The 27,322-nt window shown below is 42.6% G+C and overlaps 1 protein-coding gene across 1 annotated transcript in view; it reads right to left on the bottom strand.

Annotated features, from left to right (window-relative positions):
- Nucleotides 1-4,029: 4,029 nt before the first annotated feature.
- The window catches only part of NMNAT3 (nicotinamide nucleotide adenylyltransferase 3), a gene marked incomplete at its 3' end in the record, with an annotated part of 62,845 nt that continues 39,552 nt past the window's right edge, over nucleotides 4,030-27,322 (bottom strand). Inside the window, exons 2-4 of the mRNA XM_082839415.1 lie at nucleotides 12,762-12,945; nucleotides 10,602-10,684; nucleotides 4,030-4,373 (exon numbers count right to left, since the gene is read on the bottom strand). Of these exons, the coding sequence (XP_082695541.1) occupies nucleotides 4,030-4,373; nucleotides 10,602-10,684; nucleotides 12,762-12,945 (611 nt within the window). The remainder of the gene's footprint in view (nucleotides 4,374-10,601; nucleotides 10,685-12,761; nucleotides 12,946-27,322) is intronic.

Below are 27,322 nucleotides of genomic sequence, written 5' to 3'. Positions count from 1 at the left end.
TAGGGGACAATGTATGTGAAGGCTAAGAAATGAATGTTTTGCCCGGTGGGAGCCACAAGATACAGCCATGAATCAGACAGATGAAGGCATCTCCTCCAGCCCAGCTGGGCCTGGTTCCCTGAGCCCGTGGAAAGGCTGGACAGGGAGATAGACGGTGGTGTGCCAAGATGCCTGCTATCGGGTGCACACGGTAATGGTCAACCCCTCCTTAAGGAGGTGATGAGGACTCTAGCTGCTCATGCTATTGTGCCCTCTCCTGCCACAAGGCCTTTGTACCTGCTGTTCATTCTGCCTGAAAGCCAGTTGCCTCCATCCATCCCCAAGTCTTGTGGATTCATCTTTCAGGTCTCAAATCTATCCTTTCTTCCCTGCTGTCTATACTCTGTCATCAGGGTGAATCCCTGATGCCTTACGGAGCCTAAACTTTGTACAGTCTTGAAGGCCCCTTTCCAGAAAAAGAATAACAATTATGAATGTGAAATTACATACCTAAATAATTAAGGTCCCTCCACAGTGTTGAGAAGGGCCTGGTGAGCGAGGGGCTAGCACTTAAGCTTCCCTACGTCACAGGGAACCTGCTGTCTCTGGCTGGCATATCACGTGGTGTGTTTGCCCAACAGAGCCCTCAACACGCTTTGCAATCATGTTTAGTGGCGTGAATAGTTGATTCCTAGCCATCTCCACCCTGGACTGTAAGCTTCTTGAGGGGAGAGACCGCGTCCATTTTGCTCACCATTGTTCGTTTTCCTACTGTTTAGTCTAGTGGCTGGCATAGGAGACGTCCTCAGTAAAAGGATTTGAGTGAATGAATCCTGAATTTTGAATCATAATTATAATCACAGTACTACTGGCTCCCACTCCTCAGGAGTCTACACTTGTCAGGCCCTGACCATGAGGACCGAGGGTACGGGGGGCGGGGGGTAGGTTGGAAGCCTCAGCCTGTGAAACATGGAAGAGAAAAGCACTCTGAACACTGGGAGTACAGGGAGGCTGAGGCTGGGGTGCCTCTGAGTCAAGGATGTGGCATCTAATTCCTACTGTCTGCAGCACTGTGTCACCCAGAATAAACATGACTTCACGAGTGGTAGGGATCCCCCCTGCCCCCAAACTAGTCCTTTGGAAGAACAAGCTGTGGCTTCCTAATTTTCCCTCTTGGGAAACAGAAACCCCTTCCTCATATACATATCTTCCCTGCCCAGCCATACTCTTAAACTAGTGGGCCTGGTGATTATTTTGTGCCCAGGGGACATCTGGCAATGCCTGGGGGCATTTTTTGTGGTTACAATGGGCAGGTGTTATTACCAGCTAATGAACGGAGGCCAGGGATATTGCTAGGCAGCCTACAAGGCACACGACAGTCCCTCCCAGCAAAGAATTCTGTGGCCCAGAATGTCACTAGTGCCCAGGGTGAGAAGCCCTGCCTCAAACCCACAGGCTCCCTCTCCATCACTTTTCCTGGACACTTATAGCTGTTTGCTGTTTTCCTTTTTTTTTTGCGGTACGTGGGCCTCTCGCTCTTGTGGCCTCTCCCGTTGCGGAGCACAGGCTCCAGACGCGCAGGCTCAGCGGCCATGGCTCACGGGCCCAGCTGCTCCGGGGCATGTGGGATCTTCCCGGACTGGGGCACGAACCCATGTCCCCTGCATCGGCAGGTGGACTCTCAACTACTGCGCCACCAGGGAAGCCCTTCCTTTTTTTCCCCATCCTTTGCCTTCTGTACTCCACACAGAACAGCGGGGGCAATGTTGGAAAGCTATTCACCAGAGTAAATGTGATGGAATTTCAGCCATACGTTCAGTTTATTCAAAACAAAATGAATATTTATTATAACAGGGGCTATTCTAGGCCGATGCATTGAATGGCTTGCAAATCTTATTCAAATACAAATACTGAGTCAGTAGGTCTGGGGTGGAACCTGAGAGTCCGCATTTCTAACCAGCCTGAGAATCTGCATTTCATCCCAGGATGAAAACACTGGGCCTGGGAGCATACTTGGAGTAGCAAATTTCTTGGCACTTAGGATACAAAGACTCCTGCCCTTGGGGAGCTTCCAGTTGGGCTAGAAAGTGTACTGGACCCAAAGAAGGGTGGAGAGGCTGAAGTCAGAGGCACTCGGAGTCTTAGAAAATCAGCTGGAAGAGAATTTAGAGGATGGCTAATCAAACCTCCCCATTTTAGAGATTGGGAAACTGAGGCTCACAGTGGGGAAGGGAGATAGTTAACATCACCCAGCTTGCTGTGCCAGCTTTTGGGCAGGGCTGTTTGATTCCTATTCCCCTGAATTATCAGGGTCCTTAGGAAGTTCTTGAGGGCAGAGCTCATCAGGGTGGGGGGATGGCCAGCAGCTTTACAGGTTGCAGGCGTGGAAGTCTGGAGACTCCCACGGGATGGCCCCACTACCCTCCATGCAGGAAACCCTGATTTCCTACTTCACTCATGTCCATCCCGACACACCTGCAGACACTGGGATATATTTGGGGAGATACTAGATTCTTCTCACTGACCCTTGGCGTTTCTGCACGATTAAATTTGTAGCAAAGATAAACCAGGGTAAAATCCTGGGGAAGTAAATCCTAAATGAGTTCAGTCATTTGGTCAGCAAGTGGAAAGAGTAAACTCAAACAGAGTTCAGCTAGTCAAAACCTCTTCCTAATCGGGAGTGGAAGGAAAAATCCTGAACACACACACCAGCTCCTGTGGGCACCTTTCGGGGCTCAGCAGAACACAGCCATCAACCCAGAGCTTAGAGAACCATTTGCTTGGTGTTGAGAAGCAATTGCTTCCTCCACAGCTGGTACCCGGGAATGGAAACTTTTAAATTCATGCCAGTTCGATTGGAACAGTAGCAAATTTCATGGAGTAGCTAAAAAGAAAAGCAACAGCTGGCGCATCAGGCATTAATAATATAACAAAGAAAGAAAAAGAGAAACTTTTCATTAGTGCTTTTTGATGTCAATTTATTATTTATCCCTTCACCAATATTCAAACAGGCAGGCAGTCATAAAACATTCAAAACGATTTTCTAAAACAGTCAAGGCAACTGTTTTACCTCCGTTCCTTTTTAGAAACCTGGAAATCAGGAGCCCTGGCATTTATAGAATAGCTGTGTTTTAAAAAATAATATATATATATATATGTATTGTATCAAAAATATTGTTTGAGGGGCTTCCCTGGTGGTGCAGTGGTTGAGAGTCCGCCTGCCGATGTAGGGGACACGGGTTCGTGCCCCGGTCCGGGAGGAGCCCACATGCCGCGGAGCGGCTGGGCCCGTGAGCCATGGCCGCTGAGCCTGCGCGTCCGGAGACTGTGCTCCGCAATGGGAGAGGCCACAGCAGTGAGAGGCCCGCGTACGGAAAAAAAAAAAAAAAAAAAAATTATATATATATATATATATATATATATAGTTTGAGGATCACTACCTAGAAAGCTTTTAGTTTAAATTTTATCAGTGGCCAGTAGGCAGGCAGACTACGGTTTGTAAAGGAAGATTCAATGTCAATCAGCAAAGTGTTGCTTCCAAATTTTGGACTCCTCCATGAGCATTACTTTGTGGAAACAAGGCATTGACAAAGCCCACTGTTTGGTAATTAGCATCCTGTCAAGTCTCTCCAATCAAGACCCGCAAGCTGCACCTGGTCCTAGTTAAAACAGGCTTTGTGGGCAATTCTGATCTGACCCTCAGGGGCCCCCTGCCACGTGCAGAACTGCCTTCAGTGCGCAGCCATAACTACCAGTTACAAAATAAGAAGGCCTCTTCATGCAGAGGTTCTGAGAGCTTCTGTCTAAACCTAATGACCTGCCACACCACTTTAACTTCTGTGATAAATGTCCATCCTTGTGATGCAAACATTTGCTCCTCCCCAAAGAAGGTATCTCTTCCTGGGACAGAAGATGCCTCACAAACAAAATCATTGTTGAAACAAACCAAATGAAACATGGAAAAACTCTGGAAAACAAAGACTGTAAGCGCCCTGTCCTCAGGACGAGACCAGTGGAGGAGGAGGTGGCCCTCCCCAGCTTGGCTACCCTTCATTCCTCTCCGGGGCTGGCGTAGAGGTCGTGCTCCTTGATGTAGGCGATGACGGCATCGGGGAGCAGGTACTTCACGCTCTGCCCTTGGCCCAGGGCCCGCCTGATGTATGTGGCACTGATCTCGTTCTGCACTGGCTCCCTGGCCAGGTGGATGTTGTCCTGGTACCTCTGCAGGATGGGCGAGCCCAAGATGTACCCCTTTGGGTCGTGCCCTGCCCGGTCCACGCACACCAAGCCGAACTTCTCCACTATTTCTTGGATGTGCGTGTCTTTCCAGAGGTTGGGGGTCTGGAAGGTCTTCAGGACATCTGCCCCGCACAGGAGCTTCAGCTCAGGCACAGCTGGAGAAACAAGGGTGGATCCCAAGAAAGTTACAGAAGGGTCATGGCCAGGAACGATAACATCATATTCTGTTTGAAATTTTCCAAAAATGCTTTTCTTGGAATGTATGGGGAACTCAACATCTCCGTGTTCATGACTTAAAAAGAAAAAGCATGTAAATGAATCCGAAGCTACTTCAGGGATGTACAGTTGTAATATTTTAATCAATAAATCTTTTAACATTGGCAAAATGCCAAGTAATACAAAATGGATTTTTTTTTTTTTTTTTTTGTCAGTGTTATACCACAAGGCTGTCTGTGGTTGCCGGACCCCATAGCAGAGTCCAAAGGCGGCTGTGCTGTACCTAGAACCCCGTCTTCTGATAGAAGGTGAGGTTCTTAAAGTCCTAGGACTAACAAGTCACTGCCTTTCTCAAAATCTATTTCAGCCCTAACACCTGGTATTTTTATAAGTACAATCTCATCCTAAAGGTTAATTATAAAGGATCTGTGGGTAACTAAAAGGTCTCTAAGACCCCAGCTGGTGACCTTTTCATCTGTTTTCAATAAAACAAAGCTCTAGAACAACTGATCAACGTGGCTAATCCTTTGGCATTTGTGCTACTAGAGAATGATGATTATGATGATTAAAGAATACTTAACATGTATTGGTTGTTTACTGTGGGCACTATTGCTAAGCGCTTTATGTGTTTAATCGCATTTGAGCCTCAGAACAACCTCAGAAGGTAGGTGTTATTGTTGTGCCCACTTTGCGGAGGGGGAAACTGAGGCACAGAGAGGTACATGACTCATTTAAGCAGAAGAGTCAGGATTTAAATGCACACAGCCAGCCTCCAGCTGGGGCATTTGAAACCGCTGGGCTCTGCCTCCGCCTGCTGGCAGGAATTGTACATGCGTCACCCTGCCTGGATATTCCTGGCACCATTCCTGTTCAGGTCCCCGTTGAATGGGCTAATCGGAAAAGGAAAAACCAAGTCCATGCTAGAAGCAACCAGCAGGACCTCTAGTCCTTCTGGAAGCCGGTTCTAGCTTCAGTGAACGGCAAAGGCTGGGCTTCTAGGTCACGGGCATCTCTCAGTCACCCTGAAATCTCAGCTGGGAGAGGCTTCAGGGATACCAGCTGCTGGGGAAAACCTGATGTAAATGGTCGGTTTAGGCTCCTCTATTGTGAAACCTTCGAAGGGATCCGGACGTGGACCAGAGAGATGAGTTTACAAACGAGCACCAGACCAGCCGTGCACTGCAAAGTGAGAAACTAGAGATGTCATGGACAGGTCAGAGTTCCGGCCTCAGTCGGGCACCGGCTGCTGTGGGGCTGGAGCTGAGATCCTTCCCTGGGCCTCAGTTTCCCATCCATGAAATGGTGGCACTGGACTTGTTTACTCATTTTAAAGCAGCAGATGTAATTACAGAAAACACACTTCAGACACTTTAGCAGCATAACTAGGACTCTAGTGCCAGACTTCTTAGATTCAAATCCTGGCTCTGCGGTTTGACAGCTGTGTGACCTCAAGTTTAAAATGGGGATATTAACAGTGCTTATCTCATAGGGTTATCTTAGAATTGAATGAGCTTATAAATGTAAAGCACTTAGAACAGTGCTTGGAACAGAGCAAGTGTGACATATGTTAACTCCTGTCCATCCGTCCATCCATCTTTACCTAGTTATCCACCAATCCATTCATCAGCACATCCATTCAGCGCTTATGGAATATCTCCTAAGTACCTGGCCTTTTAAAATCAATAAAACTGCATTTAAAAATTATTCAATAACTTAGACCTTTTTCACTCATTTGGGCTGGTCCCCTTGCTTACAACATGTATGTGGATCCAAACTGCTCTGCACCTGTGAGATTTTACTCTAATTTCTTATTTATTTGACCATTGTAATGTAGCAAGAGACCACCGTTCGACCTTTCAAGCAATTGGGTTGCTGTTATGTGGTCTTCCTATGGGGGAGGTTAAATGATGTGCACTGAATTCCTGGGTCTTCTGGGGTCTGAGGCACACCGCCCTGTTCCCACAGGTCAGGGATTCTCGTCCTGTGGATTTCCGTGGGAACGATTTCCACATATCCACTTCGATATTAGATATTGTTTGAATTCATTAACAGTGACAGTGTGGAATATGATTCACTCTGAGCCCTTGCCCAGAAGAGACAAGTACCCACACCTGCCCCGTGCCCCAAGTCAAAGGCATGTCTGTGGGACTGGTGTGATGGCCATACGCGTCTCAGATCCCAACTCTGGGCAGTCCTGTCATCAGGCCCCCCAGAGGCATTCACATCTCCCTTTCAAATCCATTCATATCACTCTTACAAAAACTGCAGACCGAGTGACTCTGACTGTCTAAGTCCAAAGTCTGTAAGTCTGAGGTTTTGAATAAATACGGCCAATTTGATTTGTCCTAACAGTGATATAGTGACATAAATAGATGTCCGTGGGCATTTGGGGGCAGTGTGCTTTTTGAATGGCCACAGGCTTTGGAAAGCAGAGGAAGTAGAGATTAACACAGAAAGTGGGAGAAGTGCTACCAGGACCTTTCCCTGTGAATGTCCAGTTGCCCTAACTCTTTGACATCAAAAGTACCAACCCTGAGGCCAGTCAGCCCCGGGTTCTAATTTCAGATCTGCGAGGAGCCTGGGATAGTTATAGCTGGTGGGCCTGTTTCCTCAGCTGTAGTAGGGATAATAAAGCCTCCTTCGGGAGTTATGGAAGTTGAGTGATGGAGAGAATGCAGTGGAAATCTCCTGCTTAGTGCAGGCACCGAGGGTGGTGTCCGGAGCATAGGACTTCTGGGTCTAGACAGGACACCCAAGATGCAGCCAGGTATTGCAACTGAAGGGTGGCACCCAAATTAACCTTGGAACAGTCAGTGTGAAATGGAACCAGATGAAGCGTCTGCTCTGGTTGTATGAAAGGAGAATGGGGCTGAGCTGTGCTCGGGCCCCATCAGCCAAGGCAGGGACCACATTCACAAGCGACAGAGGCGGCCTGTTAAAGGACTGAGGCATCATCCACCCCAAAGCGTGACACCCAAGCAGCCCGGGACAAGGCAATTCACACACCTCTGGGTGAGTCCAAGGAGGACTGCAAATCACAGGAGTGATGGGCAAAGCAGGGCTCCGGCGGCCAGAAAATGCTGAGCTCAGCCCCAGAGGAGAACAGCGCGTGACAAAATACACGGCACACAAAATGGTCCTTTAAAAACGTGTCACTAGTAACATACAAGCGACCTCATCAAAAGCCAAACTTACGGTGAGAAGAAATCACCTGCCTTTTTGAAATTGCTCTAGTTCTTTTTTTCTGATGACAAACATGAAATCTATGTCAATTATGGGACGTATGGAAAACACATAAGTATTTAAAGTAGAAAATAACAGCAACAATAATTCTTTCTACAAAAAACTCAATATTTTGGTGTATTTCTTCAGTCTTTTCTATTTAAACATGCAAATAGATGTGAAAGTATATTTACATATTTTTGTATACTTGAGATTACACAGTATTGTATCCTGATTTTTTCCCATTCCCCTCCTAAGTGTTTCTCCATATCATGAAACCTTTTGTGTGGATTCTTCATCCTATATATACAGAACATCCTATCTACATCCTATATATACAGTGTAACTTACTTACACATTCCCTTACATTTAAACACTAAGGTTGCTTTTATTTTCTGCCATTATAAAAATTGCCACGATAAACATCCTTCTGCATGTCTTTATCCCAATTTCTAAGTATCTCCTCAGCCAGATTCCTAGAAGGGGAATGTATCAAGCAAAGGGCACACACATTTTTAAGGCCTCTGCTATATTTTGGTAAATTGAAAAGCTCACTTTTCATTCAATGCAAACTTCCTTGTTTTTTTTGCGGTACGCGGGCCTCTCACTGTTGTGGCCTCTCCCTTTGCGGAGCACAGGCTCTGGACGCGCAGGCTCAGCAGCCATGGCTCACGGGCCCAGCCGCTCCGCGGCATGTGGGATCTTCCCGGACCGGGGCACGAACCCGTGTCCCCTGCATCGGCAGGCGGACCCCCAACCACTGCACCACCAGGGAAGCCCCAAACTTCCTTTTTTAACAGTTACTTTGGAAGAGAACAAGATGAGTAGGATTTAGGGTTTGAACAGAGAGAAAGGGGATAAGGAACAAACCCCCAACATCATAGGGCCAAACAGAGCAGACTAGTAGCCCCCTGGAAAGATAAATCCAAAACGAATGCAGGGTGAGCTTTCGGGGAGGGAAGGACTGGTTTCACCACAGGGAAGTGGGTTCCAATCTGGGCCTCACAGGACAGACAGGTTTTCAACAGGGAAGCCAAGAAGGGAAGGGGGAGGGGGGGCACACCAGGCAGAGACAGGGATTCTGGAAGCATCTGCAGAGAGCTGAGAAGCTGGGAGCCTAAGCATGGCCTTCCTCCTACCTCACTGGAAGCTACTCCCTTCCTTCACTGTGGGCTCCAGCATCCTGAGTGGCATGGAGTGCCCAGCACTTCCTGCCTGTGTGCCTTACTCAGCCGCCCCTCTGTCCCCGAAACATCCCCAGCCCCAGATAACCTGCTGATCCTATGAGTCCTGGTGCAGGCGTCACCTCCTCCAGTCCCCCTAATCCATGTCTGGACTCACTGCCATTCACAGCCTGTCTCCAGCTCAGGGCAGGGGCTGGACACCGGTCTCTGTTCTCAGCCAGCATCTCTAGAACCCTGTTAGGAGTGACTGCTGAGCCAGAGGTGATTCAGAAAGAAGGCAGACGGCTGAGAATGCACACTGTGTGCTGTGCTCGGGACTGGGGGACAGATGAGGTGCCCATGCTGGCAATGGAGGGGGGCAGACAGGGAGACCAGGGGAGTGTAATAAACATTGTAGAAGCTGATCATATAGGAGACTCTGTAGCTCCTTCTTTCTTGGATTCCCACTGTAGTGCACAGTTCCCCAAACTGGCGGTGAAGCAGTTCCCCAGCGGGCCTATTAAATATCCAGAGTCCCAGGCCCCATTCCCCCTCAGCAGGTCTGAGGCGTGGCCTGGGAATTAGCATTTCTAACAAGCCTCACAGGTGATTCTGCTGTGAGTGAGCCTTTGGCCAGCATTCAGGAACTGCTGCAGGAAACCTTTAGGGCATTTTCAAGTCCTTTTAATTAATTGATTAATTAATTATAAACATATATATATTCTTTTTCAGATGTTTTTCCATTATAGGTTATTACAAGATATTCAGTATAATTCCCTGTGCCATACAGTAGGTCCTTGTTGTTTACCTATTTTATATATATAGTAGTGTGTATATGTTAATCCCAAACTCCTAATGTGTCCCCACCCACCCTTCAAGTCCTTTTAGAAGAGTGTTTCCCAGTCTGTGTTCTGGGGAGCACCGGTTCTGAGAAACACTAATATGCATTAAAAAGACTCCCATGATTAAAAAGTGCTAAGCACGGCCGCGAGCCTCTTCCCTTTCTTTCAGAGTCACAACGAGCATGAACATAGCAAAGGCTCTGAAAAGTCCTGCAGTAAAGACACCACTTTAAGTTTGCTTCACCGTGACATTCTGGAGTCCTTCTAATAGGGAAATAGTGTCCCACCAACTAAAGTTGGGAGAGCCGCTGGAGTGTTGGCCCAGTGGGACCAGCGATTCCCTGCTCATGGCACATCCTGCCCCCCCCATCACTGTCGCTGCTGCTTATGTGCCTGAGGGGCTATGCATTTGACCCCCGGTACCAGGGCTGTCATGGGAGGTACTCTGAAATCACGGCTGACAAGATTCCATCAAACACCAGGAGTTGACAACAGGGTAGAAACCCAGGGCTACAAATTAAAAGGCTAATCCAAATCGACTTTCCATGCCTTAAAAAATAGGTTTCCTCTTCCAAATAAAACACCGAGTAACACTGCTATAAAGTATTAGTTTAAGGGATATAATGGCACATTTTGTTTTCAAAAAGACTAAGGCTTTCAAAAGCGGCCCAGCAGCACCCGGAAGTTGATCTCTGTGTAGCCCTGACTGTAATCCAGGTCACGAGCCCAAGTCACAAGTGTAGGTAAACTCCTTCGGGGCAGAAAATCCCGATTTAGCATAACGATTTACAAGGGATGGTGGCAGATTGGTTAGTTGACCTTTCAACGTGGGAAGTGTCACCCCTAGCAGGCTTCCAAAGCTCTTATCTGTGCCCAGGGGGCTGTGACTCCCCAAGCCCTGACATCTCACCCTCCCACAGAGGAGAGGGTCAGCACCCACCTGCGGGGGCTGGAGAGTCAACCTTGCCTTGGTCCAGGCCTTCCTTCCAGGGCAGAGATCTGAGCAGTTCGCTGTGATGATGCCTGTGTTGTAAGCATATGGGTTCAGGGGGCATCCATGTGGCCTACAGTCCCCCCAAACCACCCAGGGGGGGGGGGTCTCTGATTTTAAGTCTCAACCTGCTTTTGTCCATTTTAGGTAGCTCATTGCATAAATATTTGCTGAAGGCCTACTATGTGCCAGGCCCTGTGCCAGGTGATGCGTCTGAGTCCTCACGGACCCCCGCGTCCAAGGCAGCTCACAGCCTTCTGTGAGCCCCGACTGAAAGGAGGAAATGAGCAGATTTCTACTCTTTTAGTATTTTCTTTCAATACCTCACTTTTTACAAAAAAAAAACTGAATAGGGATTACAGACCTGGGCTATTAGAATCAGACCTGAGTTCAAAATACAAATTTTCAGTTGCAGAGCTGGGGTAATACACCTACTTTTTAGACCTTTGTGGAGGTAAATGAGCTAACACACCGTAAGCACTGGCACAGTGCATGGCCCACAGCTGCCTCTCAAGATAGAGGCTCTCTCGGATCATGGGCTAGTACTTTAGAATCTGACAGGGTGATGCTCAGAGCCTGGCTTGGAGCCAGACTGCCTGGGTTGAATCCCAGCTCCCCCGCCGGCCAGCGGTGGGACCCCGGGTGGGCGGTTTCCAGTCTCGGCACCTGCAAAACGAGGAATGATGACAGTGCCGGCTTCCCATGGATGGTTATGAAGATGAAAGGAGTTATACATGCAAAGCCCACCAAGTGGTGTGCAGCACAGAGCGAATCTCATTACATGTTAGCAGTTCAGATATGATTAGACTTACACCCATATGGCAGGCCCGGCTCATTAAGCAATCTATCTTCTGCAAATCAAGAGATACCTGTGCCGCCTTCTTTTTAACAGAGCACAGGTAATCACTATGTCTTGTATCAATTTGATCTTCCATCTTCCACCTCCCGTATTAACTAGAGCTGTGTCTGGGAAGGAGAAGTGCCTGGTGGGAGAAGCATGTGTTTGTAGCCAGAGTGGCTGGGTTCAAGTTTAGGCTCTCCTGCTTGTAGGAGCCTGGGTGAGTCACAAACACCCTCAGGGCCTCACTGACCTCTGTTAATTGCTCAGGAAAGTTAAGTTATAAGAAGTAAGTAATTAATTATTAATAAATAAAGTAATAAATAAAGTAATAACTTATTACTTTGAAGATTAGTAAAAAATAAAAACCAATCCAAATTATGGACAGGGCTGTCAATCATTCATCCTGGTCCCTTGTGTCTCCTATTCTCTGACAGTCCTAGTGCTTCCACATAGATCAAGACACAGCCCACAGTTTGCAATCCCTTCCAGCAGAACCGGCTGTCATTAGTGACAGGCAGGCCCACCTCACAATCCCCTCTGACAGGCAGGACAAGTGGGACTTCTTGCTTCTCTAGCAATCTCCCAGGAAAGCTTCCCAGACAAAAGTCAGAGACCCACTGTCCTAAGATACAGGGCTTTTAAACGGCTGCATTACTTATGCTGAATGCTAATAGCAGTTCTAAAAGAAAAAAAAAAATCCTGTGTAATTATTTCTAGATTCATAGTTTTTTCTTAAAGTCTAGATTTATAGAACCTAGGATTTGTACACTCGGAAAAGATGACCTATTATGTAGATGCAGTTTTCAACCTAGTCAGTGATGACAATAATAAAGGGTCTCACTTACTGAGTGTGATTATGTGGTTCCGGGTCAGAAAAGTGATTTACATTTTCACATAATGCTCATTGGGTTATGCTGTCCCCGTTTTGCAAGTAAGAAATGTGTCCCAGAGAAATGTCATGTGCCTAATGTCACACAGCTACTGAGTGGCAGCCCTGGAGCCGAGATGCTACAACCCTCTGAAACAAGACGGGGCTTTCCCACAAAGTGTACCCTGAAGGGCAGTGGTTTGTGATTTTTTCGCTTAGGACCTCTCTGAGAATGTGAATCTGTTGGTCTCCCTCCCTCTAAGGAGAAACACTTGCAGGATTTGGGTGAGAGGGGCTGACTGAAGCCCCACTCAACACTCCATCCCTGCCTGTCACCCTGTGGACTCTGCAGACATGACCGTGGCCCCTGCTCATCCCAAGGGCATATGCCCACCGTTACCTCAGCACCTTGACTGTCTCCATCCACTGCACCTGCTCACTCTCCCAGGGGTCCACCTGGATCCAGTCGGACGTCTGCAGGGCCAGCCGGGCCATGGCCACCCGGTGCCGGGCAGCCACGAGGTCCTTCTTTCCGTAGTTGTCATTGACAGGAGAGATGATACCCCTGATCACCTGGTACCTGCCTAGGCAGCAGAGAGCAGTGGTGTTGCTGGTACAGGACTTTGTCACCTGGCAGCTGGAATTCAGGCAGGTGCTAAAAATCTTGGGGTCTCGTCCTGAGTGGGATCAGACCCTAGCATTCTCTGCTGGGCGGGCCAGCTCCCTTGGGCCAGGTAAAGGTGCTACCTCAGGAACCACGTGCCTCTCCTCCAGAGGCTTCTACACCCTGGAGTAGCTGAGAGCATGCCGTGAGGGTGGAGCTGAGGGAAGGCTCCCAGATAGCAATGTGGACGGTTAGGGTCAGAATATGTTGGAGGAACACGATGACTCCCCCTGCCTGGGACTTACAGGGGCACTACTGTCCTCTAATCATGTTTGGGACAACAGTTACACATGGTTTCTTAGCTCAAGTAGGGGATTTTGTGGATCAAAGAGGAAAGCATGACATTTAGCCTGAACCAGGTGGGTGGGTGACGGGATGTAGGCTTACTGCACAGGCCCACCATTGGCTTTGGAGGACTGTGCTGTTAAGGGAATGGGAAGGCCTACTTTGGAAAAGATGTAAGCTGTCTTATGAGAGATGTTGCATGGCTCAGTGACTGAAGAATGGGGCATTATAGGTTTAGAGCTGCAGTGAATTGTAGAAGCTACAGAGAACCACCATGGAAAGAGTATGAATGGGTCTCAGAGAGACTGTGGCTGGGACTTGGGTGAAGCTCTAGTTCTATCACTCACTAGGATGTCTTAGGCAAACTACCAAGCTATTTGCAAAAATAAAACACTTAGCCATTTGAACTTCAGTTTTCCTACCTGTAAAATGGGATAATGCCTGCTTGGCAGGACCTTGTGGTAAGGACAAAAATTAGATAATGTTTATGAGGGGAGATAATATTTTGACTTCGTATATGATACATTTAAAAAAATTGTGTTATAAAATATCATATGCATATAAAAGGGCATAGAGTTTGACAAAGAGTTATAAAGTATATTCTGTTCTAATCCTCACCTAGGTTAAGGAACAGAAGTTCCCTATCACAGCCTCCACACTCTGATGGAAGCTCATCACTATTCTTACTTTTATAATATTAATTCTCTTGCTTTCCTTTATAGCTTTACCATGTATTTATGCATCCTTAAAAAATACAGGTTGATTTTGCCTGCGTTTGAAACTTTTAAATATGGAGTCATACTCAATGTATTCTTTCATTAAGCCTTTTTCACTTTGATAAAATTCATGTAGTCCGGGGCTTCCCTGGTGGTACAGTGGTTGAGAATCTGCCTGCTAATGCAGGGGACACGGGTTCGAGCCCTGGTCTGGGAGGGTCCCACATGCCACAGAGCAACTAGGCCCGTGAGCCACAACTACTGAGCCTGCGTGTCTGGAGCCTGTGCTCCGCAACAAGAGAGGCCATGATAGTGAGAGGCCCGCACACTGCGATGAAGAGTGGCCCCCGCTTGCCACAACTAGAGAAAACCCTCGCACAGAAACGAAGACCCAACACCACCCTAAATAAATAAATTAATTAAGAAAAAAAGAAGAGTAAATCCTATTAAAAAAATGCATGTAGTCCACCCAGTTTTATTGCTGCATAATATTCTTTTGCATGATTATATACCAAAGAATTGAGCTATCTTACTGTTGATGGATTTGGTTTGATTCTGGCCTTAGACAGTTACCAACAATGCTGCTATGAAAATGCTTGCGCAAGTCTCCCTGTGTGCACAAGCATATCTTTCTTAGGATATGTACCTACGAGTGAAACTGCTCAGTCATTGGGTAGATGTATTTGCAGCTTTACTAGATAATGCTAAAAAATTTTCTAAAACGGTTATAGATATTTACTCTCCAACCAGCGGTGTATGAGCGTTCACTTGCTTCACACCATTGAGCAAATAACCATACAGGGTTATTCTCAGGATTTTCCCATCTGATAGATGTGTAGTTATATCTCATTGTGGTTTTAATGTTCCTTTTCCTGCTTACCGATGAGCCTGAGCATTTATTCATATATATTATTAGACGTTTTAGCTTAATTTTTTTTTTTTTTTTTTTGCGGTACGCGGGCGTCTCACTGCTGTGGCCTCTCCCGTTGCGGAGCACGGGCTCCGGACGTGCAGGCTCAGCGGCCATGGCTCACGGGCCCAGCTGCTCCGCAGCATGTGGGATCTTCCCGGACCGGGGCACGAACCCGTGTCCCCTGCATAGGCAGGCAGACTCTCAACCACTGCGCCACCAGGGAAGCCCTTGAGCTTAATTTTTTCGTGAAGTGCCTGTTCAAATCTTTTGCCCATATTTTCGGTTGTCTGCCTTTCTATCATTGATTTGTAAAGTTCTTCATCTATTCCAAATATTATATGTGGTTGTTATATGTGTTGGTTGGTTGTTATATGTGTCATAAATACCTTCTCTCACTTGATGGCTTGTCTTATCCTTTTTATGGAATCCTGTGAAAACAAACGTTCTTAATTTTTATGTAGTTGGGTTGTTACTTTTTCTCCTTTATGGCTAGTGCCTTTTGTGTTATGAGGACGTTTTCCTAATTATCTCATAAAAGCTTTATAGTTTTGTTTTTCACATTTGTGTCGCTGTGCATGATGGGCATCCTATTAAATTATTTTCCATTTGGAGAGTCAATTATTCCAGCATCATTTACCAAAAAGACCTCTTCTGCCCCGCTGCTGTGCATTGTCACCTGTGTGGAACTCCTAGTGTCCATCTGTGCATGGGCCTGTTTCTCCGCTCTCTATTCTGTTATGTGGCTGTATTTGCCATCCTTGTACAACGTCACACTGCCTTGTTTAATAGAGCTTTAGTACACATCTTGATATCTGGTTAAGTAAATCCTCCCGCCTGTTCTTCAAGAGTGTCTTCGCAATTCTTGACTTTTTGCATTTTCCACATAAATTTTAGAAAGCAGTGGTCAAGTTCCACAAAGATGAAACAGCTCCCCAGCCCCCCAAAAAACCTGCTGAAATTTGATAGGCATTGAATCAAATCTATAATTCAATTTAGGGAGAACTGACATTTTTACAATAATGAGTCTTCCAATCCACGAGCATGGTATATCTTTCCATTTGTTTAGGTTTTCTTAAATGTTTCTAAATAAAATTTTACAATTTTTCTTGTAGCGCACTTAACACATCTTTTGTAAGATTTATTCCTAGATTCTTGATCTTTTTGATGTCACTATAAATGGCATTTTTAAAGTACTTTTTTTCCTGCTGTTGATATGTAGAAATATATTTGATTTAGGTTATCTTGAATGTGTATCTAGTAAATTTGTTAAACTCTCTCATTAATTCTAATAGTTTATCTGCAGAATCTTTTGAATCTTCTATGTCCAAAATAATACCATCTGAAAATACTGACAATTTTGCTGTTTCATTTCCAATCCTTTTACATTTTATTTTTCTTGTTGCATTGTTTAAGACCTCTAGAATACTGCTGTATAGAGATGGTGTTAGCAGGCATCCTTGTGTTATTCCCACTATCAGAGGAAAAACTTTCAAGTTTCATTATTACGTATGATGTTTGCTGCAAGTTTTCTGTAGATATCCTTTTTCAGTTGTGGCAGAGACCATGCCATGTGTTCATTAAGACCCATTTTTATTTTTCCTCTTTCTGGGCATATAGGAAGCTAATATTTCTGTCCCTCTTGAAATTAGGTTGTGGTTTTGTGATTTGAATGAGTTATAGTCATTTGGATGTGGGTGGAAGTGATGTATGCCCCATGTAGACTTGGCCATAAAAACTCTTACATGATGCTCTAGCTCTTCATAGTAAATCTGAAAGCTGTGATTAGGATAGAAAAGCATATGGGGACTACCAGGATACCTGAGACACAGCTTGGAAGGGAACTGCCCTGTAGATCTTCTGAACCTACAAAGAATTTATCTGATGAGAGAGAAACTTTATTTAATGTGTTAAGCTCCTCAACTTGGGGGATTTGTTACTGCAACTTAGCCTGGTCTATCCTGACAAATATGTTATTTTATTTTATTTATTATTATTATTTTTTTGCGGTACGCGGGCCTCTCACTGTTGTGGCCTCTCCCGCTGCGCAGCACAGGCTCCGGACGCACAGGATCCAGATGCGCAGGCTCAGAGGCCATGGCTCAGGAGCCCAGCCACCCCACGGCACGCGGGATCCTCCCGGACCGGGGCACGAACCCGTGTCCCCTGCATCGGCAGGCGGACTCTCAACCACTGCGCCACCAGGTAATCCCCAAATATGTTATTTTAAAAGAGACATTTAATATCCAAAATATATAAAGAACACATACAACTCAACAATAAAAAAAAGCAATTTGAAAATGGGCAGAGGAGCTGATGGACATTTTTCCAAAGAAGACATACAGATGACCAACAGGCACATGAAAAGATGCTCAACATCACTAAACATCATGGAAATGCACATCAAAACCACAGTGAGATATCACCTCACACCTGTTAGAATGGCTATTATCAAAAAAGACAAGAAATATGTGTTGGTGAGGATGTGGAGAAAAGGGAACCTTCTTGCATTGTTGGTGGGAATGTAAATTGGTGCAGCCACTGCAGAAGACAGTATGGAGATTCCTCAAAAAATTAAGAATAGAACTACCATACAATCCAGCTATCCCACTTCTGTATATTTTTCCAAAGAATACAAAAATACTAATCTGAAAATATATACATACCCCTATGTTCCCTGCAGCATTAGTTACAATAGCCAAGACATGGAAGCAACCTAAGCACCCATCAACAGATGAATGGATAAAGGAGTTGTGGGGTGTGTGTGTGTGTGTGTATATATATATATATATATATACACACACACACACACACACACACGCACACATACATACACAATGGAATACTACTCAGCCAGAAAAAAGATGAAAAACTTGCCATTTGTTAGAACATGGATGGACCTTGAGGGTATTAGGCTAAGTGAAATAAGTCAGATGAAGAAAGACAAATACTGTATAATTTCACTCATATGTGGAATATAAAAAACTAATAAACTAAAAAAAAACAAATAACGAGCAAACCAAACAAAAACCAACACAAACCCATAGATATAAAGAACAGAGTAGTGGTTACCAGAGGGGGAGGGGTGGAGGGAGGGTGAAATGGGTAAAGGAGACGAGTCTCCTTTACCATACATGTCTCCTGTATGGTGACAGACGGAAATTAAATCTTTGATGGTGAGCACTTTGAGGGTATACAAAAGTAGAAATATTGTACACGTGAAACTTACATAATGTTATATATAAATGTTACCTTTATAAAATAAAAAAGAGACATTCCCAGCTAGTCAGTCTGAGCTTTTGTCATAAATGAATTCTCTGAAACTCTTGAAATGACTGTGTGATATTTCTCCTTTAGTCAGTTAATACAGTGCATTGCATTGATTAACCTTCTAATCTTTATCATTGCATTCCTGAGATAAACTCGGTTTGGTCAAGATATATTATCTTTTTAATGTGTTGATGGATTCACTCTGCTAATATATTTTTAGGGAGCAAGAAAAGTCTATAATTTTATTTTCTCTTAATGTTCTAATCAGGTTTTGGTATCAAGGTCATGCTAGCCTCATAAAAAGTGTTGGGAGTCCCCTCCTTTTCCTATGCTCTGAAATAGCTTGTGTAGGATTGAAAAAACATTTTTTCCGTTAAGTGTTTTCTAGAACCCATCAGTGAAGTCTTCATGAGGCTGGAGTCTAATTTGTGTGAAGTTTTTTGACTAATGATTTAATTTCTTTAATGGCTGTAAAATGATTCCGATTTTTACTTCTTCATTATAATTTTTGGCAACTTGCATTTTTTCTAGGATTCTTTTCATTGTATCTACATTTTGAAATGTGCCGGCATAAGGCTGTTTCCAATACTCTCTTATCTGTTTAGTGGTTGGCACCATCTGTAGGGGTGTTCTTTTCATTTCTAATGTTGCTTGTGTCTCCATTCTTTCCCTTGCTCAGTCTTGCTAGAGGTTTGTGCTCTTATTAGTCTTTTCAAAGAACCAACTTTTGGCTTTATTGCTCTTCTCTACTGAATGTTTTCTATTTCATCAATCTCTGTTCTATTTTTATTAATTCTATCCTCCTCCTTTCTTGGTGCTATTTTGCTCTTCTTTTTCTAACTCCTGGTGATGGATACTCAGCTAATTTGCCATTTATCTTATTTTCTAATAAACACAGTTCTGGCTATAAAAATTCCCTCTAAGCATGACTTTACTTGCATTTACTTTTTGATATGTAGTGTTTTCATGATCATTCAGTTCAAAATACTTGCTAATTTTTATTATTACGACTTTTTGGTCCATGAACTATTTAGAAGTGTTTTTTCTAATTACCCAACATATTGAGATTTTTGGTAACCTTTTTATTACTGATTTCTAGCTTAGTTCACTGTAGTCAGAGAACATAGCTCTATTGATTTCAATCTCTTGAAATATGTTGATACTTGCTTTATGTCCTAGGATATGATCAGTTTTGGTAAATGTTCCCTGTGTACTTAAAAAAATGTGTATTCTATGATTGTTGGGTGCAATGTTCTGTCCATTTACTTAATATTGTTAATTGTTTTGTTTAAATCTATGTTCTTACTGATTTTTTTGTCTGCCTGTGTATTACTTATTGAGAGGCATGTTAAAATCTCCCACTATGATTGTGAAAATTTCTATTTTTCTTTTTAGTTCTTTCAACTTTTGTTTCATATATTTTAATATGTTATTAAAATATACATTAAGTTCCTATATATTTATGATTCTTACATATCTGTGAATCAAGTCTGTTTCTCTCTAGTAATAGTTTTTACTTAAAGTCTATATGCCTGATAGTAGTATAGTCTCAACAGTTTTATTTTGATTAGTATATGCACGTCATATATTTTTCACCCTTTTACTTTCAATCTTTCTATACTTTTGTTTTAGGAAAGTCTTTTGTAAATAGCCTAAAGCTGGATTAAAAAATTTGGGGGGTCAAATTTGACAGTTATTGACTCTTAATTGGAACGTTAAGTTCACTTACATTTAACGTGAATGCTAACAGATTTAAGTTTAAAGCTACCAACTTATAGAGTATTTTCTTTCTTCCCACACAAATCTATGTTATTTTTTCCTCTTGTCCTGCCTGTGTTTGGGCTTTATTTCATTTTTTTTTTCTCTCGGATTGGAATTATATATAGTCTCACATCCAAAGTAAATGAAGACCTTTCCCCTCTTCCTCAACAACATGGGGACTAGAGAGCTCTGTCCATGCTAGTCTTGTACATATTTTAAGACTATTGTTTCCCCTAACCCTATTAGACCTTATCATTCTGTTTTATACAACCAATGCTCACTTAAATTTACCCATGTATTTGCCATTTTCTTTGCACTCCATTTCTCTTTGCACATCAGACATGCTTTCCGGGAATCACTCTCCTTCTGACAGAATATATCCCATAGAATTTCCTTAAGTTAGTGACTTCATGCTTGAAAGACATTTTCAAGATATTACCCTCACGCTTTTATTAGACATGGAACATTCTTAGTTATTATCTCCTCAGAAAATGCCTCTGCCCCTGTACTCTGCCCTCTTCTTCTAGCTCTCTGATTGTGTATACGTAGCCACCATGTCGCCTACCTTCTCTTCTGAAATTAAAAACAAATCTTTTTCTCTCTCTCCTTCACTCTTCATAATTTCATTTGATCTATATTCCAGTTCACTAAGTTTGTATTTTTCTATCTATAGTCTGATTCCAAATTATTCACTAAAATTTTTTTTAAAGTCTTTTAATCTAAAAACATGTAAATATCTCCATTTGTCTAGGTCTTCTTTGATTTCTTTCTCAGTATTTTTGAAAATTATATAAATATTTTGTTGATTTGTACCTAAGTATTTCATTTTATTTAGATCAATTGTAAATGGTATTGTCTGTAATTCTGGTTCACATGTTTGTTATTAATATACATAAACAAGATTGATTTTTGTTTGTTGATTTTTATCTCACTTATTCTGAGATCTAAAAAAAACAAATTCCTTGGCATTGTGTACATAGACAACCATATCACATGCAAATAGAGAAAGTTTTATTTCTTCTTTTCCTACATGTATGGCTTTTATTTCTTTTTTTAATTTAATTTATTTTTTTATACAGCAGGTTCTTATTAGTCATCCATTTTATACACATCAGTGTATACAGGTCAATCCCAACCTCCCAATTCATCACACCACCACCCCCAACCTCCCGCTGCTTTCCCCACCTTGGTGTCCATAGGTTTTTTCTCTACTTCTCTGTCTCAATTTCTGCTCTGCAAACCAGTTCATCTGTACCATTTTCTAGGTTCCACATATATGCGTTAATATATGATATTTGTTTTTCTCTTTCTGACTTCACTCTGTACGACAGTCTCTAGATGCATCCACGTCTCTACAAATGACCCAATTTCGTTCCTTTTTATGGTTGAGTAATATTCCATTGTATATATGTACCACATCTTCTTTAACCATTCATCTGTCGATGGGCATTTAGGTTGCTTCCATGACCTGGCTATTTTAAATACTGCTGCAATGAACATCGGGGTGCATGTGTCTTTTTCAATTATGGTTTTCTCTGGGTATATGCCCAGTAGTGGGATTGCTGGGTCATATGGTAATTCCATTTTTCGTTTTTTAAGGAACCTCCATACTGTTCTCCATAGTGGCTGTATCCATTTACATTCCCACCAACAGTGCAAGAGGGTTCCCTTTTCTCCACACCCTCTCCAGTATTTGTTTTTTGTAGATTTTCTGATGATGCCTATTTTAACTGGTGTGAGGTGATACCTCATTGTAGGTTTGATTTGCATTTCTCTAATAATTAGTGATGTTGAGCAGCATTCATGTCTTTCTTGGCCATCTGTATGTCTTTGGAGAAATGTCTATTTAGGTCTTCTGCCCATTTTTGGATTGGGTTGTTTGTTTTTTTTAATATTGAGCCGCACGAGCTGTTTATATATTTTGGAGATTAATCCTTTGATGATTTGTTTGCAAATATTTTCATCCATTCTGAGGCTTGCCTTTTCATCTTGTTTATGGTTTCCTTTGCTGTGCAAAAGCTTTTAAGTTTCATTAGGTCCCATTTGTTTATTTTTGTTTTTATTTCCATTTCTCTAGGAGGTGGATCAAAGAAGATCTTGCTGTGATTTATGTGAAAGAGTGTTCTTCCTATGTTTTCCTCTAAGAGTTTTATAGTGTCTGGTCTTACATTTAGGTCTTTAATCTACTTTGAGTTTATTTTTGTGTATGGTGTTAGGGAGTGTTCTAATTTCATTCTTTTACATGTAGCTGTCCAGTTTTCCCAGCACCACTTATTGAAGAGACTGTCTTTTCTCCATTGTATATCCTTGCCTTCTTTCTCATAGATTAGTTGACCATAGGTGTGTGGGTTTACCTCTGGGCTTTCGATCCTGTTCCATTGATCTATATCTCTGCTTTTGTGTCAGTACCATATTGTCTTGATTACTGTAGCTTTGTAGTATAGTCTGAAGTCAGGGAGTCTGATTCCTCCAGCTCTGTTTTTTTTTTTCCTCAAGACTGCTTTGGCTATTCAGGGTCTTTTGTGTCTCCATGCAAATTTTAAGATTTTTTGTTCTAGTTCTGTAAAAAATGCCATTGGTAATTTGATAGGGATTGCACTGAATCTGTAGATTGCTTTGGGTAGTATAGTCATTTTCACAATATTGATTCTTCCAATCCAAGACAATGGTATATCTCTCCATCTGTTGGTGTCATCTTTCATTTCTTTCATCAGTGTCTTATAGTTTTTGGCATACAGGTCTTTTGTCTCCCTAGGTAGGTTTATTCCTAGGTATTTTATTCTTTTTGTTGCAATGGTAAATGGGAGTGTTTCTTTAATTTCTCTTTCAGATTTTTCATCACTAGTGTATAGGAATGCAAGAGACTTCTGTGCATTAATTTTGTATCATGCAACTTTACCAGATTCATTGATTAGTTCTAGTAGTTTTCTGGTGGCATCTTTAGTATTCTCTATGTATAGTATCATGTCATCTGCAAACAGTGACAGTTTTACTTCTTTTCCAATTTGGATTCTTTTTATTTCTTTTTCTTCTCTGATTGCCATTGCTAGGACTTCCAAATCTATGTTGAATAATAGTGGTGAGAGTGGACATCCTTGTCTTTTTCCTGATCTTAGAGGAAACGCTTTAAGTTTTTCACCATTGAGAATGATGTTTGCTGTGGGTTTGTCTTATATGGCCTTTTTTTAAAAAAAATTTTTCTTGCTGTACGTGGGCCTCTCACTTCTGTGGCCTCTCCCATTGTGGAGTACAGGATCCGGATGTGCAGGCTCAGCGGCCATGGCTCACGGGCCCAGCTGCTCTGCAGCATGTGGGATCCTCCTGGACCGGGGCACGAACCCACGTCCCCTGCATCAGCAGGCGGACTCTCAAGCACTGTGCCACCAATGAAGCCCAGTATATGGCCTTTTTTATGTTGAAGTAGTTTCCCTCTATGCCCACTTTCTGGAGACTTTTTTTTTTTAATCATAAATGGGTGTTGAATTTTGTCAAAAGCTTTTTCTGAATCTATTGAGACGATCATATGGTTTTTATTCTTCAATTTGTTAATATGGTGTATCACATTGATTGATTTGTGTACATTGAAGAATCCTTGCATCTCTGGGATAAATCCCACTTGATCATGGTATATGATCCTTTTAATGTGTTGTTGGATTCAGTTTGCTAGCATTTTGTTAGGATTTTTGCATCTATATTCATCAGTGATATTGGTCTGTAATTTTCTTTTTTTGTGGAATCTTTGTCTGGTTTTGGTATCAGGGTGATGGTGGCCTCACAGAATGAGTTTGTGAGTGTTCCTTCCTCTGTAATTTTTTGGAAGAGTTTGAGAAGGATGGGTGTTAGCTTTTCTCTAAATGTTGGATAGAATTCACCTGTGAAGCCATCTGGTCCTGGAATTTTGTTTGTTGGAAGATTTTTAAACACAGTTTCAATTTCATTACTTTTGATTCGTCTGTTCTTATCTTCTATTTCTTCCTGGTTCAGTCTTGGACGGTTATACCTTTCTAAGAATTTGTCCATTTCTTCCAGGTTGTCCATTTTATTGGCACAGAGTTACTTGTAGTAGTCACTTAGGATACTTTGTATTTCTGTGGTGTCTGTTGTAACTTCTCCTGTTTCATTTCTAATTTTATTGATTTGAGTCCTCACTCTCTTTTTCTTGATGAGTCTGGCTAATGGTTTATCAATTTTGTTTATCTTCTCAAAGAACCAGCTTTTAGTTTTATTGATCTTTGCTATTGTTTTCTCTGTTTCTATTTTATTTATTTCTGCTCTGATATTGATGATTTCTTTTCTTCTGCTAACTTTGGGTTTTGTTTGTTCTTCCTTCTCTAGTTCCTTTAGGTGTAAGGTTAGATTGTTTATTTGAGAATTTTCTTATTTCTTTAGGTAGGGTTGTATAGCTATAAACTCCCCTCTTAGAACTGCTTTTGCTGCATCCCATGGGTTTTGGATCGTCGTGTTTTCATTGTCATTTGTCTCTAGGTATTTTTTGATCTCCTCTTTGATTTCTTCAGTGATATCTTGGTTATTTAGTAACATATTGTTTAGCCTCCATGTGTTTGTGTTTTTTACGTTTTTTTCCTTGTAGTTCATTTCTAATCTCATAGCGTTGTGGTCAGAAAAATGCTTGATATGATTTTAATTTTCTTAAATTTACTGAGGCTTGATTTGAGGCCCAAGATATGATCTATCCTGGAGAATGTTCCATGCGTGTTTGAGAAGAAAGTATAATCTGCTGTTTTTGGATGGAATGTCCTATAAAGATCAATTTAATCTATCTGGTCTATTGTGTCATTTAAAGCTTGTGTTTCCTTATTAATTTTCTGTTTGGATGATCTGTCCATTGGTGTAAGTGAGGTGTTAAAGTCCCCCACTAGTATAGTGTTACTGTCGATTTCCTCTTTTATAACTGTTAGCAGTTGCCTTATGTATTGAGGTGCTCCTATGTTGAGTGCATATATATTTATAATTGTTATATCTTCTTGGATTTATCCCTTGATCATTATGTAGTGTCCTTCCTTGTCTCTTGTAACCTTCTTTATTTTAAAGTCTATTTTATCTGATATGAGTATTGCTACTCCAGCTTCCTTTTGATTTCCATTTGCATGGAATAGCTTTTTCCATCCCCTCACTTTCAGTCTGTATGTGTCCTAGGTCTGAAGTGGGTCTCTTGTAGACTGCATATATATGGTTCCTGTTTTTGTATCCTTTCAGCAAGCCTGTGTCTTTTGGTAGGAGCATTTAATCCATTCATGTTTAAGGTAATTATCGATATGTATGTTCCTATCACCATTTTCTTAATTGCTTTGGGTTTGGTTTTGTAGGTCTTTTTCTTCTCTTGTGTTTCCCACTTAGAGAAGTTCCTTTAGCATTTGTTGTAGAGCTGGTTTGGAGGTGCTGAATTCTCTTAGCTTTTGCTTGCCTGTAAAGCTTTTGATTTCTCTATCGAATCTGAATGAGATCCTTGCTGGGTAGAGTAATCTTGGTTGTAAGCTCTTCCCTTTCATCACTTTAAGTATATCATGCCACTCCCTTCTGGCTTGTAGAGTTTCTGGTGAGAAATCAGCTGTTAACCTTATGGGAGTTCCCTTGTATGTTATTTGTCATTTTTCCCTTGCTGCTTTCAATAATTTTTCTTTGTTTTTAATTTTTGCCAATTTGCTTACTATGTGTCTAGGTGTGTTTCTCCTTGGGTTATCCTGTATGGGACTCTCTGCGCTTCCTGGACTTGGGTGGCTATTTCCTTTCCCATGTTAGGGAAATTTTCAACTATAATCTCTTCAAATAGTTTCTTGGGTCCTTTCTCTCTCTCTTCTCCTTCTGCGACCCCTATAATGTGAATGTTGTTGTGTTTAATGTTGTCCCAGAGGTCTCTAAGGCTGTCTTCATTTCTTTTCATTCTTTTTTCTTTATTCTGTTCTGTGGCAGTGATTTCCACCATTCTGTCTTCCAGGTCACTTATCCGTTCTTCTGCCTCAGTTACTCTGCTATTGATTCCTTCTAGTGTAGTTTTCATTTCAGTTATTATATTGTCATCTGTTTGTTCTTTAATTCTTCTGGACCTTTGTTAAATATTTCTTGCATCTTCTCAATCTTTGCCTCCATTCTTTTTATGAGGTCATTCTTCACTATCATTATTCTGAATTCTTTTTCTGGAAGATTGCTTATCTCCATTTCATTTAGTTGTTTTTCTGGGGTTTTATCTTGTTCCTTCATCTGGTACATAGCCCTCTGCCTTTTCATTTTGTCTGTCTTTCTGTGAATGTGGTTTTTCTTCTACAGGCTGCAGGATTGTAGTTCTTCTTGCTTCTGCTATCTGCCCTCTGGTGGATGAAGCTATCTATGAGGCTTGTGGAAGTTTCCTGATGGGAGGGACTGGTGGTGGGTAGAGCTGGCTGTTGCTCTGGTGGGCAGAGCTCAGTAAAACTTTAATCCGCTTGTCTGCTGATGGGTGGGACTGGGTTCCCTCCCTGTTGATTGTTTGGCCTGAGGCAACCCAACACTGGAGCCTAGCTGGGCTCGTTGGTGGGGCTAATGGCGGACTCTGGGAGGGCTCATGCCAAGGAGTACTTCCTAGAACTTCTGCTGCCAGTGTCCTTGTCCTCATGGTGAGGCACGGCCACCCCCAACCTCTGCAGGAGACCCTCCAAAACTAGCAGGTAGGTCTGGTTCAGTCTCCTATGGGGTCACTGCTCCTTCCCCTGGGTCCCAGTGCACACACTACTTTGTGTGTGCCCTCCAAGAGTGGATTCTCTGTTTCCCCCAGTCCTGTTGAAGTTCTGCAATCAAATCCTGCTAGCCTTCAAAGTCTGATTCTCTAGGAATTCCTCCTCCCATTGCCGGGCCCCCAGGTTTGGAAGCCTGACGTGGGGCTCAGAACCTTCACTCCAGTGGGTGGACTTCTGTGGTATAAGTGTCCTCCAGTTTGTGAGTCACGCACCCAGCAGTAATGGGATTTGATTTTATTGTGATTACGCCCCTCCTACCATCTCATTGTGGCTTCTCCTTTGTCTTTGCACGCGGGGTATCTTTTTTGGTGAGTTCCAGTGTGTTCCTGTCAATGATCGTTCAGCAGTTACTTGTGATTCTGGTGTTTTTGAAATAGGGAGTGAGAGCTTGTTCTTCTACTCCAACATCTTGAACCAATCTCTCGCCTTTTATTTCTTGATTTGAGACCTTTCCTTTTTTTCCCTAAAGGAAGCATTTAGTGTTAGAAACTTCCTTCTCTGTTCTGCTTTAGCTGCCACATTATTTGCTACATTTTAATATGTCTATTTTTACTTTCATTCAGTTCCATGTATTTAAAAAATTTTATTTTGAGACTTTCTCTTTGACCCATGTATTATTTAGCA

Source organism: Leucopleurus acutus (genome assembly GCF_964270905.1).
Source record: "Leucopleurus acutus genome assembly, chromosome: 5".
NCBI classification, from domain to species: Eukaryota; Metazoa; Chordata; class Mammalia; order Artiodactyla; family Delphinidae; genus Leucopleurus; species Leucopleurus acutus.
This window is presented reverse-complemented; position numbering and strand designations above follow the sequence as displayed.